This window comes from Dryobates pubescens, chromosome 13 (assembly GCF_014839835.1).
Source record: "Dryobates pubescens isolate bDryPub1 chromosome 13, bDryPub1.pri, whole genome shotgun sequence".
NCBI classification, from domain to species: Eukaryota; Metazoa; Chordata; class Aves; order Piciformes; family Picidae; genus Dryobates; species Dryobates pubescens.
This window is the reverse complement of record NC_071624.1, coordinates 18,854,490-18,870,675: the sequence shown is the minus strand read 5'-3', so window position 1 is coordinate 18,870,675 and position 16,186 is coordinate 18,854,490. Positions and strand designations below refer to the sequence as shown.

The 16,186-nt window shown below is 57.1% G+C and overlaps 1 protein-coding gene across 1 annotated transcript; it reads left to right on the top strand.

Annotated features, from left to right (window-relative positions):
• Positions 1-1,202: 1,202 nt before the first annotated feature.
• On the top strand, positions 1,203-15,319 carry IGSF10 (immunoglobulin superfamily member 10). The gene is made up of 6 exons (XM_054166913.1): positions 1,203-1,441; positions 2,339-2,468; positions 3,184-3,574; positions 4,320-8,603; positions 10,579-11,491; positions 12,829-15,319. The coding sequence occupies exons 1-6, from the start codon at positions 1,248-1,250 to the stop codon at positions 14,729-14,731; spliced, it is 7,815 nt and encodes a 2,604-aa protein (XP_054022888.1). The 5' UTR covers positions 1,203-1,247; the 3' UTR covers positions 14,732-15,319.
• Positions 15,320-16,186: the final 867 nt, after the last annotated feature.

Here is a 16,186-nt window from a genome sequence, read left to right as displayed (position 1 = left end):
TTTGGGAGTGGGTGGCGCCCGAGCTGCGGGGAACCGAGAGGGGCCGGCGGTGCCCGGGGTAGAGGCAGAGCAGATCGGTTAGGGGGATCGGACTGCAGTGCCCAGGACAGCGGGGACCGAGGAGGGGGCAGCGGTACTCGGCTCGGTCCGGACCGGGGCAGGAGGGCCCGGGCTGCAGTGCACGGGGCAGAGGGGACCGAAGAAGGGGCGGCCGTGCCCTCGGCAGCACGGACTGGAGGACACAGCTCCGCCTGCCCCGGCAGGCAGCAGCAGGACCCTCTCCCCGCCTCTCCCGGCTCCGGGAGCCGTCGGACGGCCACAGCGCCCCCGCAGCGCGACGGAGCCTCCCGGAAGGAGGAGCCGCCGCCGGCGGAGGGACCCTCCTGCCCTGCCCGGCCTGGCTCTGCCCGAGGTCCCGGCCCCGCCACGGAGGTCGCACAGGTAGGGCCAGGCGGGGCGGGGCCACTGCCACCGGGACCCCCTCGGGCAGGTACCCCGGGGGGCGGGTGGGCGGTGGGAGCGGAGCGGGGAAGGCTTTGGAAAGAGTTAGTTTAGCCCGGGATAGTTACTGGCACGGAGGGAGCCGACGTGTTCCGGGCCGGGACACGTCGCGGGCGGACCCCCGCAGGACCCGGGGAGCGCTGCCGGGCACCGCCGCAGCCCCGCGGCTTGCCCCTCGAAAGCCGAACGGTACCTGCGAGCAGCACCCCCCGGGGCTGAGGGGTCTGCAGCTGCCTCGGGGGTTAGCCCCAGACTAAGACTGCTGGGAAAGGCAAGGCACAGCCCCACGGCACTCAGCATCCTGCAGACCCTGTCCCTGTCTCCTCGGGTGTTCTCCTCCTTGCCCCGTTTGCTTCCCAGAGACTCAGACAGTTCCCAGGTGGAAAATGTTCCATTCCTCTGACCATGCCTGTGACCCTTCCCCAAAGCCTGCCTGGTTCCTCGGTGTCTCTTCAGCAATGAGGTGCCCAGAGCAGCCTCCTTTATCCATGGGGAGTGGGGAGGCACAACTTGTGGCAGTTACGCTTCATTGGCCAGCAAGGACAAACAGCTCAGATCCCGACAGATCTACGTACAAACCCCGGAGCCCTAGGGGTGTTCCGTGGGTCGGGTTCTCTTTCAAGCTACACAATTCTCCTGCCGGCAGCTGAAACCTGAACACCTCCCAAGGCGCCGGTGTGCTGTGCTTTCCCTGCAGGAACCCGTGAAGGAAGGATGGCAGCATAGCGTTGCCGTCGTGTCACAGGATGGGGGCGATGCACAGAGCCAGGCCCTGCTGGCTGGGCGCCCTCCTGACCCTCTGCCTGGCCACCCTTCCCTACACCACGGCCTGTCCCCGGCTCTGTGCCTGCTATGTCCCCACCGAGGTGCACTGCACGTTCCGGTACTTCACAGCTGTCCCGCCGCGCATCCCTCCCGACGTGGAGCGCATCAACCTGGGGTATGTCCAACCCTGAGCCTTCACACACTCTGACCAGTTGCCTTTCAGCACTCTGCAAAGCAATAACTGGGAGTTTCCAGGCTCAGAATCATAGAATCATGGAATTGTTTTGGTTGGAAAAGACCTTTAAGAACACAAGTCCAATCCTCATGGCCAGGTCACCACTGAATCGTGTCCCTCAGTACCACACTGAAACCCCCCCAGGGAATGGGGGCCCTATCAGCACCACATTGAAACCCCTCCAGGGATGGGGACTCCATCAGCACCACAATGAAATCACTCCAGGGATGAGGACTCCATCACTATCCTGGGCAGCTTGTTCCAGGCTTGACAGCCTTTTGGGGAAGAAATTGTTCCTTATGTCCAGCCTAAACCTCCCCTAGGACAACTTTTCCCTTGTCCTATCAATGTCCTGTCATTAACCAAAGCAGCAGATAGCTTAAAGTCTTGACCAGGAGGAAGCCCACACCCAAGCACCCTTGGCTTTACCTTGCTCTCCATGGACAGCAAAGGAGGCTCTTTTGTTCATGGACCTCTCTGGGATGCTGCAGGGTTGGGAAAGCCCTTCACTGAAAGAGGCATCAGTGTGTCACCAATCTCTGCCATTCTGGGAGCTCCTCGCTCTTCTGCCAAACCTGGCATGCAAATACCTGCACATCTGGGCAGTTGTTTTCCCTCCCCACACTGAACACACAAAGCTGCCCTGGGAAAGTTGCCAAATTCTGTGCTAGCAGGAAGGAAAGGACTTGAAATGTCACTTTAGCCACCAGCAGTGTTGTCAGCTTTGTGCACTTCCACAGGGTTGTTATTTTGGGTTGGGTTGGTTGGTTGGTTTGAGAGCTCAGGAAGCTGGGCTGGCTGACTCAAGCCAGCTCTGAGGTGTAACCTCCCTTGCAGCTACAACAGCTTGCTCCAGCTGACCAGAGTGGACTTTGCTGGCCTGGAGAAGCTGGAGTTACTGATGCTGCACAGCAACCAGATCAATGCCATCCCTGAGAAGGTCTTCAGTGATTTACATTCCCTCCAGGTAAGAGCTAAATGGCTGATCCTCACGAGGAGACAACCTGCTCTGCATTTCTGTTTCTTATGGCATCCAGGTGAAAGCTGAGAGCCTTCATGATCCAGTATCTGGTTGGCAAATGTCCTTCCATCCTCCCTCCCTCCCTTTCCTTCCCCCCTTCCCTTTCCTTACTCCCCACCCCCCCCAACTTTCCTTACCTTCTATATTCTTTAATTGTTGTTAAGGTTGGAAAAGACTTCAAGGATCATCAGGTCCAACCTGCTGCCCAACACCTCCATGACCACTAGACCATGTCCCAGAGTGCCATGTCCACTCATTTGGACATCTCCAGGGATGGTGACTCCACCACCTCCTTGGGCAGCCTGACCACTGTTACAGGAAAGAAGTTGTTCCTAATATGCAACCTAAACCTCCCCTGGTGCAGCTTGAGGCTGCTTTCCCCTGCCCTGTCATTAGTTACCTGGGAGAGGTGACCAACATCAGCCTCACTCCAACCTCCTCTCAGGGAGCTGTAGAGAGCAACAAGGTCTCCTCTCCGCCTCCTCTTCTTCAGGCTAAACAATCCCAGCTCCCTCAGCCTCAAATTCCTCCAAGCTTTCTGGCAGGCACACCTACCACTGGGCTGCTGAAGCTCTTGACCATCAGTCACAGTTTGTTGGCAGCCTCATAACCCCCCCTGAGAAGGGTTTGTGTTTCACACTTGCCACCTTCTCGCCAACAGGTCTTAAAGATGAGCTATAACAAGGTCAGAGTACTCCAGCAGGACGCCTTCTATGGTCTGAAGAGCTTGGTCCGCTTGCACATGGACCACAACAGGATTGAATTTGTGAATCCCAACGTGTTCTATGGCCTCACCTCCCTGAGGCTGGTGCACCTGGAAGGGAACCTCCTGAAGCAGCTCCACCCGGACACCTTTGTCACCCTGCGCTACAGCCAGCTCTTTGAGGTGTCCCTGGTGAAGCACATCTATTTGTCTGAGAACCTGCTGACTTCACTACCAGAAGAGATGTTCTCCTCCATGTCTGAGCTGGAGAGCCTTTACCTTCATGGAAACCCCTGGGCCTGTGACTGCAGTCTGCGGCGGTTTGCAGAGTGGGCAGCAGAGAGAGCAGGTGAGCCGAAGGCTTTGCTGATGGCTTCTGAATCATGAGCCAGCAGCTGCTTCTTCCTGATCAAGGGACTTGTCCTTCACTTACTTATCCTCCCAGCAGACTGAAGCTGGGATTTCTGTAGGTCCAGGGAACCAGGATAAACAGATTGAGACCATTCAGCATCTCAGCCTAAAGAACTTCAGTGGTCGTGGTCTTAACCCACTCCCAGTGCAGCTTTCCTTAAAGGAACATTCTCCTTGCCCAGTGCAAAGCTCCTGTGCACCAGGAAAATCCACAGGGAGCAAGGAAGCTAAGTTCTCTGTAACTGGCAGCAGGGAAGGCCACACTCTGCTTGATTCTTTGGACAAAAAACCAAAGGAGAGGTCTCAGGGAGTTTCTCTGCCACTGCCCTGGGCAGAGGCTGCACACAGCAGCATGGTGGTACCCAAACTGCTAGAGCCTGGATCTCAGGGCAAAGCTGTGGCCACATACCCTGGCAGAGTCCTGCTTGCATGGTGCAGATCCACTAGGACAGAGGAGCTCCAGGCTGAGCTGCAACACCAGTGGTCCTTCACAGCAGCTTCATCAAAGAAAACTCACTGGGTTTCCAGGGTTACTTGAGGCTTTCATAGGTTACTTTAGGGTGAACTTGGTTAGTATTTGATTGAAGTGAACACCTTGCTGGAGGCTTTATGTTGGTTTGGGGTTGGTTTGGTAGTACTAAAGATGGTATCACAAAAGCTCCTTGCATTTTTGTTCCTTTCAGAGGTTATAAAGTGTAAAAAAGGCAGAAGTTCTGGTGCCCAGCAGTGCCCAGTGTGTGCCAGCCCCAGAAGTGGTAGAGGGAAGAGCTTAGTGGGCATTCCTTCTGCATCTCTGACTTGCTCTAAGCCAGCCATAGACAACTCTCTGAAGCTGAGGAACCTCTCGGTGCCCGGCGATGGGGATTTCAGCTCCGTGTCCGCCAGGGACTTCCTAGCTCCTGTAGGATCTGTGGTGCTGAACATGACCGACCAGGCTGGAAGCCGAGCGGACTTGGTTTGCAGCCTCCAAAAGCCTAAAGAGATGTCTCCCATCTCCTTTGATGAAGATGCCAGCAGAACAGTCCTCAAGACATCCTTCTCGGCGGCCCTGGTGTGCGGCACTGACGCTGAGCACATCCAGCAGCTGTGGAGCATCCTGGCCCTGTACAGCAATTCTCCCCTCAAACTGGAGAGGACTGTGCCTGCAGCTGGCCTGCCTGCTGCTAGTTACAGATACAGACAGGTCCACCCCGAGAAAGATGAACTTTTCACCAGCATAGAGGCTGAACTGAGGGCTGAGCCATCGTGGCTGATGCAGAGCCAAGTGGCACTGCAGCTCGACAGGACAGCCACCACCCTCACCGCCCTGCACCTCCACTTCTCCACAGAGGCTCAGATTGTCTTGGCCGGTGCCGACGAAAAGCAGGCGAGAAGCAGCTGGACCCTCATCTCCAGGGACAACCAGACCCAAACAGAGCACACTGTTCTGGTTGGGGGCACGGTAGAATTGGAGTGCCAGGCAAATGGAGATCCAGCTCCCGCAGTAGAGTGGATCCTGGCGGATGGCAGCAAGGTGAGGGCTCCTTACCTCAGCGAGGATGGAAGGATCTCCGTGGTCGGGAGCGGAGGCCTCACGCTGCGGCCAGCTGACACTTTTGACACAGGGCTGTACCACTGTGTCAGCACCAACGGGCACGATGCAGACACCCTGACCTTCAGGATCACTGTGGTGGATGCCCACGTGGAGCCCACCAGCGTGAATGGAGCCCAGCTGGCCGCAGCTGCTGGCAGCACGCTCCACCTCCCCTGCACGTCCAGCGCGGCTCCTGCCGCTGCCGTCAGCTGGGTGCTACCCCAGCAGGTGGTTCTGCAGCGCTCCCGAAGGAACAAACAGGTTCTTGACAACGGCACCTTGAGGATAGAAGGGGTGACAGAGAGGGACAGTGGCTACTTTAGGTGTGTGGCAGCCAACCAGTACGGTGTTGACCTTCTGGTCTTCCAAGTGCTGGTTAGGAAGGAGGGAGCCCCTCTGAAGGAAAAGCATGAAGCTGTGGGAGGATGGGAAGAGGGTGAGGGCTCTGGCAATGCCCTGCTGGCCTCTGCTACGACACAGACCCAGCCTCCAGCCACTCCAGCTCTTTTAAGAGCTCATCAGGGCTCTGCTGCCTCAGCACCTAGCAGCAGGGCAGCACCAAGTGCACGTGAAAGGACCAGCCCCAGGGCCACGGCTCACAGGCATTACAGGGACAGGACAAGCAGGCGGCTCAGAGGACGCCGGAGGCAGTTTGTGTCCTCGGCCAGGAGAGTCGATCCCCAGCGCTGGGCAGCCTTCCTGGAAAGGACAAAGAGGAACTCGACCCTGATGGAGAAACAAGGAGAAGTTGCAGCAAAACCACCTCCTCAAGTCCCTAAGTCCTCAGAAGTACCTGGGGATGAGGAGGAAGCATCTGGTGACCTCAGATCGCCAGAAGAGGAATTCATGATGCCAGTAACAGAGAGAGCCACTCTGTCACCTCTGGGGAGAGCAATGGGAAGTGCGAGAACGGAGGGGCCCGAGGTGACCACAAGTAACACTCCTGCCAGCAGAACCTCTCTCCTGGTTGCAGTCACTCCCCTGCCTTCTCCTTTCGCACAGCCTGCGCCCTCTGACAGCAGAAAGCCACAAACCTATCTAAACCCTACAACTACAGCCCCATGGGAAAGAGCTGACCCAAGTGAAACATCAGCAAATGCTGCAAACCAGTCAGCTGCAGCTGATGGAGCAACTAGAGCAGCCAGACTCCTCCCTGCTGGGCAGAGGTGGGTACCCACTGGGGAAAGCAATAACCAGCATTTAAACCCCATGTCTACAACACCCATGACAGCTGTTACAGCCACCAGCAAGTCTGGGACTCCCCAAACCACAATGGCAAAGCTTTCTACTGAGCCTGTTGGCAAGACTCCCACCCAAACAGGCCACCACGTGTCTGTAGAGACAGCCAGTGTACCAAGCCCTGAATTTGATGACATTCACTTCCATCAGACTCAAGAACAAGTAACTCCTAAGCCACCAGAGACCTCAGCTGCCACCATTCATCAGCAACCCCAGCTGGTGCAGGAGGCTGCAGCTCATACAGCCCAGGCCCAGCAGCAGTCCGGGAGACGAAGGAAAACCCCTGGCAGGAGACGAATTGTTCGACCAGGACATGCTCCAAGTGGGAAGGAGCACAGGAGGCCAGGCTCTGGGGCTGCAGGTGTTGCACTGAATGGGAAATTTGTGCCAGATTTACCAGGCTTCGATCATCTGAGCAGCTCCATCAGCCCAGTTAGCCCAGAAGCACCTCTGTCCTCCCCCTCCACCGTCAATGTGCTGCTGGAACACCCAGTGGGGACTCCCCAGAGCACAGCCTTCCTCAGTGAGGAGAACAACAAACCCAGTGCAAAGCAGCAAGCTGCTCCAGCAGTCCTGCCCCTTATCACAGAGGGCACCCAAGGTACTCCTCAGTGGCAGCTGGAGAGCAGTACTCCATTTCAGACCGACACCAACAGAGTCCAAGCTTCTAGCCTCAAGCTGCCACTAGTCCACCCTGCTCCTACTGCTACAGAAACCACACATACCTCAAGCACTAAGATATCTTCTACCCTCAACTCAGTCCCTCCCAGCACTGAGCCTAGAACCTCACCAGAAGATTTCCAAAGAGGAAAAACAACTGGGGAACCTCTCTTTGAAGACAGGGCACCAAAAGAGGGGCTGAAGGAGCAGACAGATGTGTTTCCAGCACCAGAGGCACAGACCACACTACCTAAAACCACAGCGGCCTTGACCAAAAGGCCTCCTTTGCACTTTGTGCCTATTTCTACAGATGGGAGTCACAGCAGTGGCTTCTTGTCTTCAATCACACCCATTCCTTATGGCAATGGTGAGGCAGAATGTCCTCCCACTGCAGAGCCACGTTCTTACCCTCATCCTGCAAGTAGCATGACCAAAGATGTGGATGGAGAAAGTTTGAAGCCAACAGTTACACCGGTAGCTGCTCCTCAAACCAACCCCAAAATCACCAAAAGCAAAGCATCCAGAGCAGGGAGGAAGAGAGGCCAGAGGAGGAAGAGGCCTCCTAAAACATCTGCTCACAGCACAACTGTCAGCCACAGCACCCCAGCAAGTCCCCCAGGGAGCACAGCCAGGCTGGCTGTGACTGCAGCGGGATCATCACCTCTGCCTGCAGGTCCCATGCCTGCAGAACCTCTCTCTGCCAGTGCCAGCAGGGGCTTGGTGACAGGAACACCAGCACATAACACCCCAGAGGCTCCTCAGCACGTGCCCACAGCAGCCACCCCCTTCACACCACAGGACACCCCATCAGCCACATCACCACGCGATGGCCACGCTGCCCAGAGCCCCACCGCACCGATCCAAACCACACCACAGCTTTCGGAGCCTCCCAGCACCACAGGCACACAACCTGCAGCACCTGGGTCAGAACCTGCTCAGCAAATCAAAGCCACCACGATGGTGGGTGGAAAATCCTACCTGGAAATGGAAGAGAGCATTGCCCAAGAAGACCACGTAGCCCAGGACACCTCCACAGCAAAAACCAAGCTGAGGGCCAGTGCTGCTGCAAGCACAGCTGCCACTCCTTGCAGCACTCAGCATCCCACCCCACCACCGGCCCCAACAGAAGCTGTGCCACCTACACATTCTGCAAGAACCACCCCACCTCCACGGGGGGAATCCAGCTCCTGGCAGAAGCCATCTGCTGAAGTTACAGAGGGAGCCAACCCATCCCCCATCAGTGCCCTGACCGTGTTGACCTCACCTCTGGTTGCAGCTCCACGGGGGAGGGATGAGGATGGTGCAGTCCAAGGCTGGTCTGAAAAGAGGCAAGATCAGGAACCTACCACCTTCAGCAGAAGTCACTTCTCCAAGCCCAGAATAATTGGAGGACAATCAGCTGCTTTTACTGTCCTGGCTGACTCAGATGCTTTCATTCCTTGTGAGGCGACTGGTAACCCACGTCCAACCATACACTGGACCAAGATAGCATCAGGTAAGCTTCTCCAGAAGCTCCATGACAGCCCTGTAACTGGGCAGATGTTTTGTGTGCCAGACTCAAGCACTGCTTCATCTAGGGGTGCCCTGGAGGAAATGAACTTGGAAAGAGTGACAACAGACATCCCAGGGCAGCCAGGGGAGGGTCTTAGTGCTGGCTGTGGATCAGTGCTTTAGGGAAAGAAGAAGGAGCTGCAGGGTTTAGCTGTAATTCTGTGCTGCTGGGTGCTCCCTGCTGTTGCAGAGAATAGCATAGCACAGCATAGCATAGCATAGCCCAGACCAGATTGGGAAAGACCTTTGAGATCATTGAGTCCAACCTATCACCCAACACCATCTGATCAACTAAACCATGGCACCAAGTGCCTCATCCAGGCTCTTTGTAAACACCTCCAGGGATGGTGCCTCCACCACCTCCCTGGGCAGCACATTCCAATGGCCACTCTCTCTTTCTGGGAAGAACTTCTTCATCCAGCCTAAACCTCCCCTGGCACAGCTTGAGACTGTGTCCTCTTGTTCTGGTGCTGCTTGCCTGGGAGAAGAGACCAACCCCCGGCTGGCTACAACCTCCCTTCAGGGAGTTGGAGAGAGCAAGAAGGTCTCCCCTGAGCCTCCTCTTCTCCAGGCTAAGCAACCCCAGCTCCCTCAGCCTCTCCTCACAGGGCTGTGCTCCAGACCCCTCCCCAGCCTCATTGCCCTTCTCTGGACACATTCAAGTATCTCAATGTCCTTCTTAAATAGAGGAGCCCAGAACTGGACACAGATTGAGGTGGTCTGTAACCTCTGAGGTGGTCTCTAAGCTCTCAGAGCCCTGCATTTTTACCCTTGAAGAAGGCATTCTGCCAGCATTCACCCTTGGGAGAAGCTGAGGATGTGACTCATCTGCCAGTGCTCTTGAAGCCCAAAAGAAGCCCTCTGAGATAAGAGGCCAGGCCTCAACCTCCCCTCACAGCTCCAAACCCCTCACCAGCTTTGTTGTTCCCCTTGAGGCAAGCAAAAAGCCAACTCTGCCTGGTACCAAACCACCAGACCAAGGTAAAGCTACACCAGAGTATTTTTGAGGAACCAAAAGCTGGTCACAGCTGCACCCAAAGGGGGTTAGGATGTGCAGAGCCCCATCTGCTGCATCCAAACTCTTACCTCTACTGAGGACTACATTTTGGGTTCGCTTCCATGTTGGGTCACCATGCCTCCAAAAGGTTCCTACTTCTTCCTGTGGTGGGTTGAAAATTCCACACCCCCAACATTAAATTTGCCAGCCCAGCTCAGCTGGAAGCAAATGAAAGCTGTATTTACAAGCAAAACTACAACCTGCAATGGGTTGCAATGCATCTGTACAAAATAGACAGGATTTACAATGTTGACAGGGGTCACCGTCCCTGGAGGTGTTCAAAAAGGGATTGGAGGTGGCACTTGGTGCCATGGTTTAGTGGTCATGAGGTCTCGGGTGACTGGTTGGGCTTGATGAGCTTTGAGGTCTTTGCCAACCTTATTGATTCTCTGATTTACAATTAATGAACAGCACAAGGACCCCCCCAGGGGAGCTGCTAATAGCTTCGCCCTCCCTGCCTCCCCCTTACCCTCCCATGTACACAAAGAGACAAGTGAAAGAGCAGTGAGATGTTAGACCTCAGCCAAAGCAATGCAGCCAGGGTCAAGCAGAAGCCCAGCAGAGGCACGAAGTTGGTATCTCCCAGAGGGAAGAGGCAGACTGCTTTGCACACCCAGTGTGAGCTGAGAATCAGCAGCATCATCATTTCCCTTTTTTGCACCCAATGTGATTTATTTACATTTCACCACTTTTCTGTTCCGAGGCACAGCCCCAAACCACCACACTCCCTTGCTCTCCACCACCACCAGCAGCGCCTTGGGTAGGGATGAGCAGGGCAGGGAGAGCGTTGGCTTGGGCTGGGCTGCAAGGAAGCAGCAGAGAGGTCCTGACCTGCTGCGCCGTTGTCTCCTTGCTTCCGCAGGGCCCGGTGCCACTGGAGGCCGTGGGGACGGCGGCAGGGACGGCCGGTGGCAGGTGTTTGCCAACGGCACGCTGGCCATCGCCCGGGCGGGGCTGGGGGACCGCGGGCAGTACCTCTGCACCGCCGCCAGCCCGCTGGGCACGGCGCGGCTCCTGCTCACCCTCTCGGTGGTGGCCTACCCGCCCCGCATCGCCGGGGCCAGGCGGCAGTTCCTCACCGCGCACTCCGGAGGGCCAGTGGCAGTGAAGTGCAGAGCCGAGGGCAGGCCTCCTCCCGCCATCTCCTGGGTTCTAGCCAACCAGACACGCGTTTCCCACGCTTCCCCGGGCAGCGCCAAAGCCCACGTGGAAGCGGACGGCACTCTGGTGATCCGGGAGGTCAGTGTCTACGACAGGGGCCTCTACACCTGCCTGGCTGAGAACCCGGCAGGCACCGACACGCTGGTGGTGAAGCTGCAGGTGGTGGCGGCGCCGCCTGCCATCCTGGAGGAGAGGAGACAACGCCTCGATGCAGCCCTGGGGGAAAGCCTGATGCTCCCCTGCACCGTGAAGGGCAACCCTCAGCCCAGCGTCCACTGGGTCCTCTTCGACGGCACGGTGGTGAAGCCTCTGCAGCTGGTGAAGGCCAAGCTGTTCCTCTTTGCCAACGGGACCCTGCACCTCAGCCACGCGGCCCCCTCCGACAGCGGCAACTACGAGTGCATAGCCACCAGCTCCACGGGCTCGGAGAGGAGGGTGGTGAGCCTGGTGGTGCAGCGCAGGGATGCGCCGCCCAGGATCGCCGCCGCCTCGCAGGAGATGACTCGGCTGAGCTTTGGAGATAAGCTGCTCCTGAACTGCTCTGCCACCGGTGAGCCAAAGCCCAGGATCATCTGGAGGTTACCCACCAAGGCAGTTGTTGACCAGTGGCACAGGTAGGAGTGTGGTAGGTTGAAAATCCCCCTTCCCCTCCTACCCCCTGACATTAAATTGCCAGGCCAGCCCAGGTGGAAGCAAATGAAGCTGTATTTACAAGCAAAACTACAATCCACAATGAAATGCAATCAATATATACAAAAGGTACAGTATTTACAGCTATTGACAAACAGCACAAGAACCACCCCTTGGCCAAAATCCAGGGGAGCTGCTAATAGCTTCCCACTCCCTGTCCCCTTCCTTACCCCCCTGGACACAAAGGGCCAAGAAAAAAGAGCAGAGAGTTATTTTGTTAGGATACTCAGCCAAAAGAAAGAGCACAGCCAAGGTCAAGCAGAAGCAAGTGAAGTGTCTCCCAGAGCCAGGAAGCCAAAAGAGAGAGAAAGTTTACATAGCTAAGTTTTATATCTCTGATCTGTCCAGTGGGATTGTTTAGAACTGATCATATCCAGAGGTGTTAAGAGGAGACTGGATGAGGCACTTGGTGCCATGGTTTAGTCGATTAGATGGTGTTGGGTGATAGGTTGGGCTTGATGATCCCCAGGGTCTTTTCCAACCTGGTTAATTCTATTCTATTCTATTCTTTCCTTTTTTACACCCAATAGTGACTTCTTTACATTCTACCACTTTCTGTTCAAGAGCCATGAAAAAATGTTAAAAGGTGCAGCCTCAAACTACCAGAAGGAGCCTTCTCCTTTCCCCACCTCTCTGAAATGTCTTTTCTGGTGCTCACAGAAGAGACCTCACTGAAACACTGTGAGCAAGATTAATGCCTAAACACTTCAGAGTGGTGACACATCTGTGGGTGGTGGCTTATTATTGTACATCTAATAGAAGACCTGGCTGAGGTCCTACCAACATGGGCACAAGCCAGGCTTAAGGAAACCAAGCTTGACAGGCTGAGGAGAACACATAGCTGGGCTGAGGAGGCAGATACATGTCCACATCCTGCTGTAGGAAGGGGAAGCAGAGAACTACCACTGGGTGCCAAATGTCATTCTGGACAACCTGCAGCAGAGCAGCTGAGGGCAAGGGCCGTGGGTGCGAGGGAGAGGAGCAGAGGCTGGTAGGATGAAGTGGTTTGCTCACAGGAGAGTTTTCAGCAAGGCAGAGGTGGCACCGTGCAGCTTTGTGCAGCGATGCCAAGTCGGTGAGCAGGGCACATCCTCCTCACCCTGAAGGCAGTAGGGCACAGCCCAGGGCTGATGTGGGCACGGGGCCTCTGGAGAGACCTTCCCTACTGTATCATGCTGCTGCTAGTGCTGCCTGTCACAGCCAGTGCTCAGCTCCCATTCTGCTCCCTGATCCTTTTCCTTCTTTTCTGCCCCCAAAACAGGATGGGAAGTCGAATCCACGTCTACCCCAACGGATCCCTGGCCATTGAGGCAGTCACCGAGAAGGACGCCGGTGACTATTTGTGTGTGGCAAGAAACCCACTGGGAGAGGACCTGACCCTGCTGCGAGTCAGTGTCGCAATGACCCCAGCCAAGATCGACCAGAAGCAGCACCTGAAGAAACTGGTGCCCTACGGGAAAGACTTCCGAGTGGACTGCAAGGCCTCCGGGTCCCCCGCACCGGAGATCTCCTGGGGCCTGCCGGATGGGACGGTGGTCAACAACGCCATGCTGGCAGACGACGGCGGGCACCGGGCCCGCCCCTACGTCCTGTTTGACAACGGCACCCTGTACCTGCAGACCGCCGGGGCAGCGGCCGGAGGAGACTACACCTGCTACGCTCAGAACACTCTGGGCAGAGACGAGATGAAGGTGCGAGTCACGGTGGTGGCGGCAGCCCCTCGCATCAAGCACGGCCACCAGACGCACCTCAGGGTGGAAGCCGGAGGCACGGCGCTGCTGGACTGCCAAGCTGCTGGGCAGCCCGAGCCAAAGATATTCTGGTTGCTACCTTCTGGCCAGACCATCTCCTCCTCAACAGCCAGGCACCTTCTGCACCCCGACGGCTCCCTGGCGGTCAGCCAGGTGAAGCTGGCGGATGCCGGGCAGTACCTGTGCGTGGCTCGGAACCCTGGCGGGGATGACACCAAGCTGTACAAGCTGGAGGTGGCGGCCAAGCCTCCTGCCATCAACGGCCTGCACGTGGACAAAGCCATCAGGAAAGTGACGGCCGTGAGGCACGCCAGGAAGCACATCGACTGCCAGGCGGAAGGCTCCCCTCCTCCTCAGATCATGTGGATCGTGCCCGGCAACGTTTTCCTCACGGCTCCCTACTACGGCAGCCGGCTGACGGTGCATGAGAACGGGACCCTGGAGATCCGGAACGTCCGGGCCTCCGACGCGGCAGAGTTCGTCTGCGTGGCGCGGAACGAGGCAGGGGAGAGCAGGCTGCTGGTGCAGCTGGAGGTGGCCGACATGCTCCGCAGACCCACCTTCAAAAACCCCTTCAACGAGAAGGTCACGGCGACACCTGGCAAAGCCACCACGCTGAACTGCTCCGTGGACGGACACCCTCCACCCGAGGTGAGCTGGATGCTGCCCAACGGCACGTGGTTCCCCAGGGGCATCAGCACTCCCCAGCTCCACACGGGGAGCGAGGGGACGCTCACCATCCGCAGCCCCGCCGCAGACACCGCGGGCAGGTACCGCTGCGCCGCCAGGAACCAGCTGGGCTACATCGAGAAGCTGATCGTGGTGGAGGTGGGCCGGAAGCCCAACATCCTCACCCGCCCGGTGGGGCCAGTGAAGGCCGTCAGCGGGGAGCCGCTGGCGCTGCACTGCCTGTCCGACGGCAGCCCCAAACCAAGCACCTCCTGGGTGCTGCCCACCGGGCAGGTGCTGGCGCACCCGCAGGCCGGCAGGAGGCACGTCCTGCTGGAGAACGGCACCTTGCTGATCCGGGAGGCTGCTGCCCATGACGGGGGGGATTACGTGTGCAAGGCCCACAGCGGCGCCGGAGAGGACTCCGTCACGGTTGCCGTCGCCGTGGTAGCCTTCCCCCCGCGGATCACCAGCAGGCCGCCGCGCACCATCCACACCATGCCCGGCGCGGCGCTGCAGCTGCACTGCTCGGCGCTGGGAATACCCAAACCGGAGATCAGCTGGGAGCTGCCCGACGGCTCCGTGCTTTCCCCGGGCCACCGAGGCCGGGCGGCCGAGCGGCTCCTCCCCCCGGGGACTTTGCTCATCCGGAGTCCCCGGCCCTCGGACTCCGGCGTGTACAAGTGCACGGCCAGGAGCCGCCTGGGCAGCGATCTCGCCGTGACCTACCTGCACGTCATCTGAAGTGAGGGACGCAGCACCCACGGGTGGTGGCCAAGGCTGCAGCCAGGCTGAGCTTATCACAGGATCACAGTACCTTAGAGGTTGGAAGGAACCGCCAGAGATCATGCAGTCCAACCCCCTGCCAGAGCAGGATCACCCAGGGCAGCCTGCACAGGAATGCATCCAGGTGGGGGTTGAAGTCTCCAGAGTAGGAGACTCCACAACCTCTCTGGGCAGCCCATTCCTACTTGAGCTGATCTCAAGTAGGTTTCACCCAAGGCAGTCATAGCCCTGTGAGGGTTCAGCCTGCAGAGACTGGGCAAGAAGAGAGAGGAAGAGCTTGGGGAACACCAGACCTGGCATCGGTTCATTTGGTGATCAAGCAGGTTTGACTCAAACCAAACTGCAGGCACTTCAGCTCTGCCAGCAAACACTGGGTGTGACGTGCTGGAAATGTACCTAGAGACCTTCAGAAAGCACAGACCTTTGCTTATTAGTTCAGTACTGTCCACCTTGTAGAACTACCATGAGCATGGCTCACATAGAGCAAGAGTATCCGAGAACCAAAGAGCAGGTTTGGCTGTGGGACAGGTCGACCTTCTTGGTGTGGTTGAACATTTAGTATGGGTTTCAATAAACATTCCCTGCTGAAACAAGTAGTGAAGTGTTGGTCGAGCTCTGCAACAGGTTGCCCAGGGAGGTGGTGGAAGCCTCATCCCTGGAGGTGTTTAAGGCCAGGCTGGATGAGGCCTTGAGCGGCCTGGGCTGGTGGGAGGTATCCCTGCCCATGGCAGGGGGTGGGAACTAGATGCTCTCTGAGGTCCCTTCCAACCCAAACCATTCTATGATTCACTGTTCCCCACAGGAGAGCAGCAGAGCCCAGGCTGATGTTCAGTCCCTCTTAGGGTGCTGTGCTCTCCCTTCAGGCCCATGAAAATGATCAGGGGGTTGGAGCACCTCTGGTACAAGGACAGGCTGAGGGAGCTGGGGGTGTTCAGCCTGGAGAAGAGGAAGCTCCAGGGAGACCTAATAGCAGCCTGCCAGTGCCTGAAGGGGGCTACAAGAAGGCTGCAGAGAGACTGTTTGCAAAGGCCTGCAGGGACAGGACCAGGAGTAATGGCTTCAAACTAGAGAAAGGCAGATTTAGATTGGATATCAGGAACAAGTTCTTTACTATGAGGATGGTGGAACCCTGGAACAGGTTGTCCTGGGAGATGGTTAAGGCTCCATCCCTGGAGATACTCAAGGTGAGGCTGGATGAGGCCCTGGGCAACCTGATCTAGTTGGGGATGTCCCTGCTGAGTGCAGAGGGTTAGATTGGATGAGCTTTAGAGGTGCGTTCCAGCCTGGACCATTCTATGATTCAGAACCCAGCCCCAGGGACTATGTGTCAAGAACAAGTAATCAAAGACAGCTCCTTCCAGCAGGTTTTATTAACATTACACTGTGGCTTTTCATCTCAACTCCAAGAAGTCC

What these genes read in the sequence shown, in the direction of transcription:
- IGSF10 (XM_054166913.1), top strand. Translation starts at nt 1,248, where the DNA reads ATGGGGGCGATGCACAGAGCCAGGCCCTGCTGGCTGGGCGCCCTCCTG. An exon ending in GTGGGCAGCAGAGAGAGCAG is followed by an intron (nt 3,575 to 4,319) that starts GTGAGCCGAAGG and finishes TGTTCCTTTCAG; the next exon opens with AGGTTATAAAGTGTAAAAAA. An exon ending in CTGGACCAAGATAGCATCAG is followed by an intron (nt 8,604 to 10,578) that starts GTAAGCTTCTCC and finishes TTGCTTCCGCAG; the next exon opens with GGCCCGGTGCCACTGGAGGC.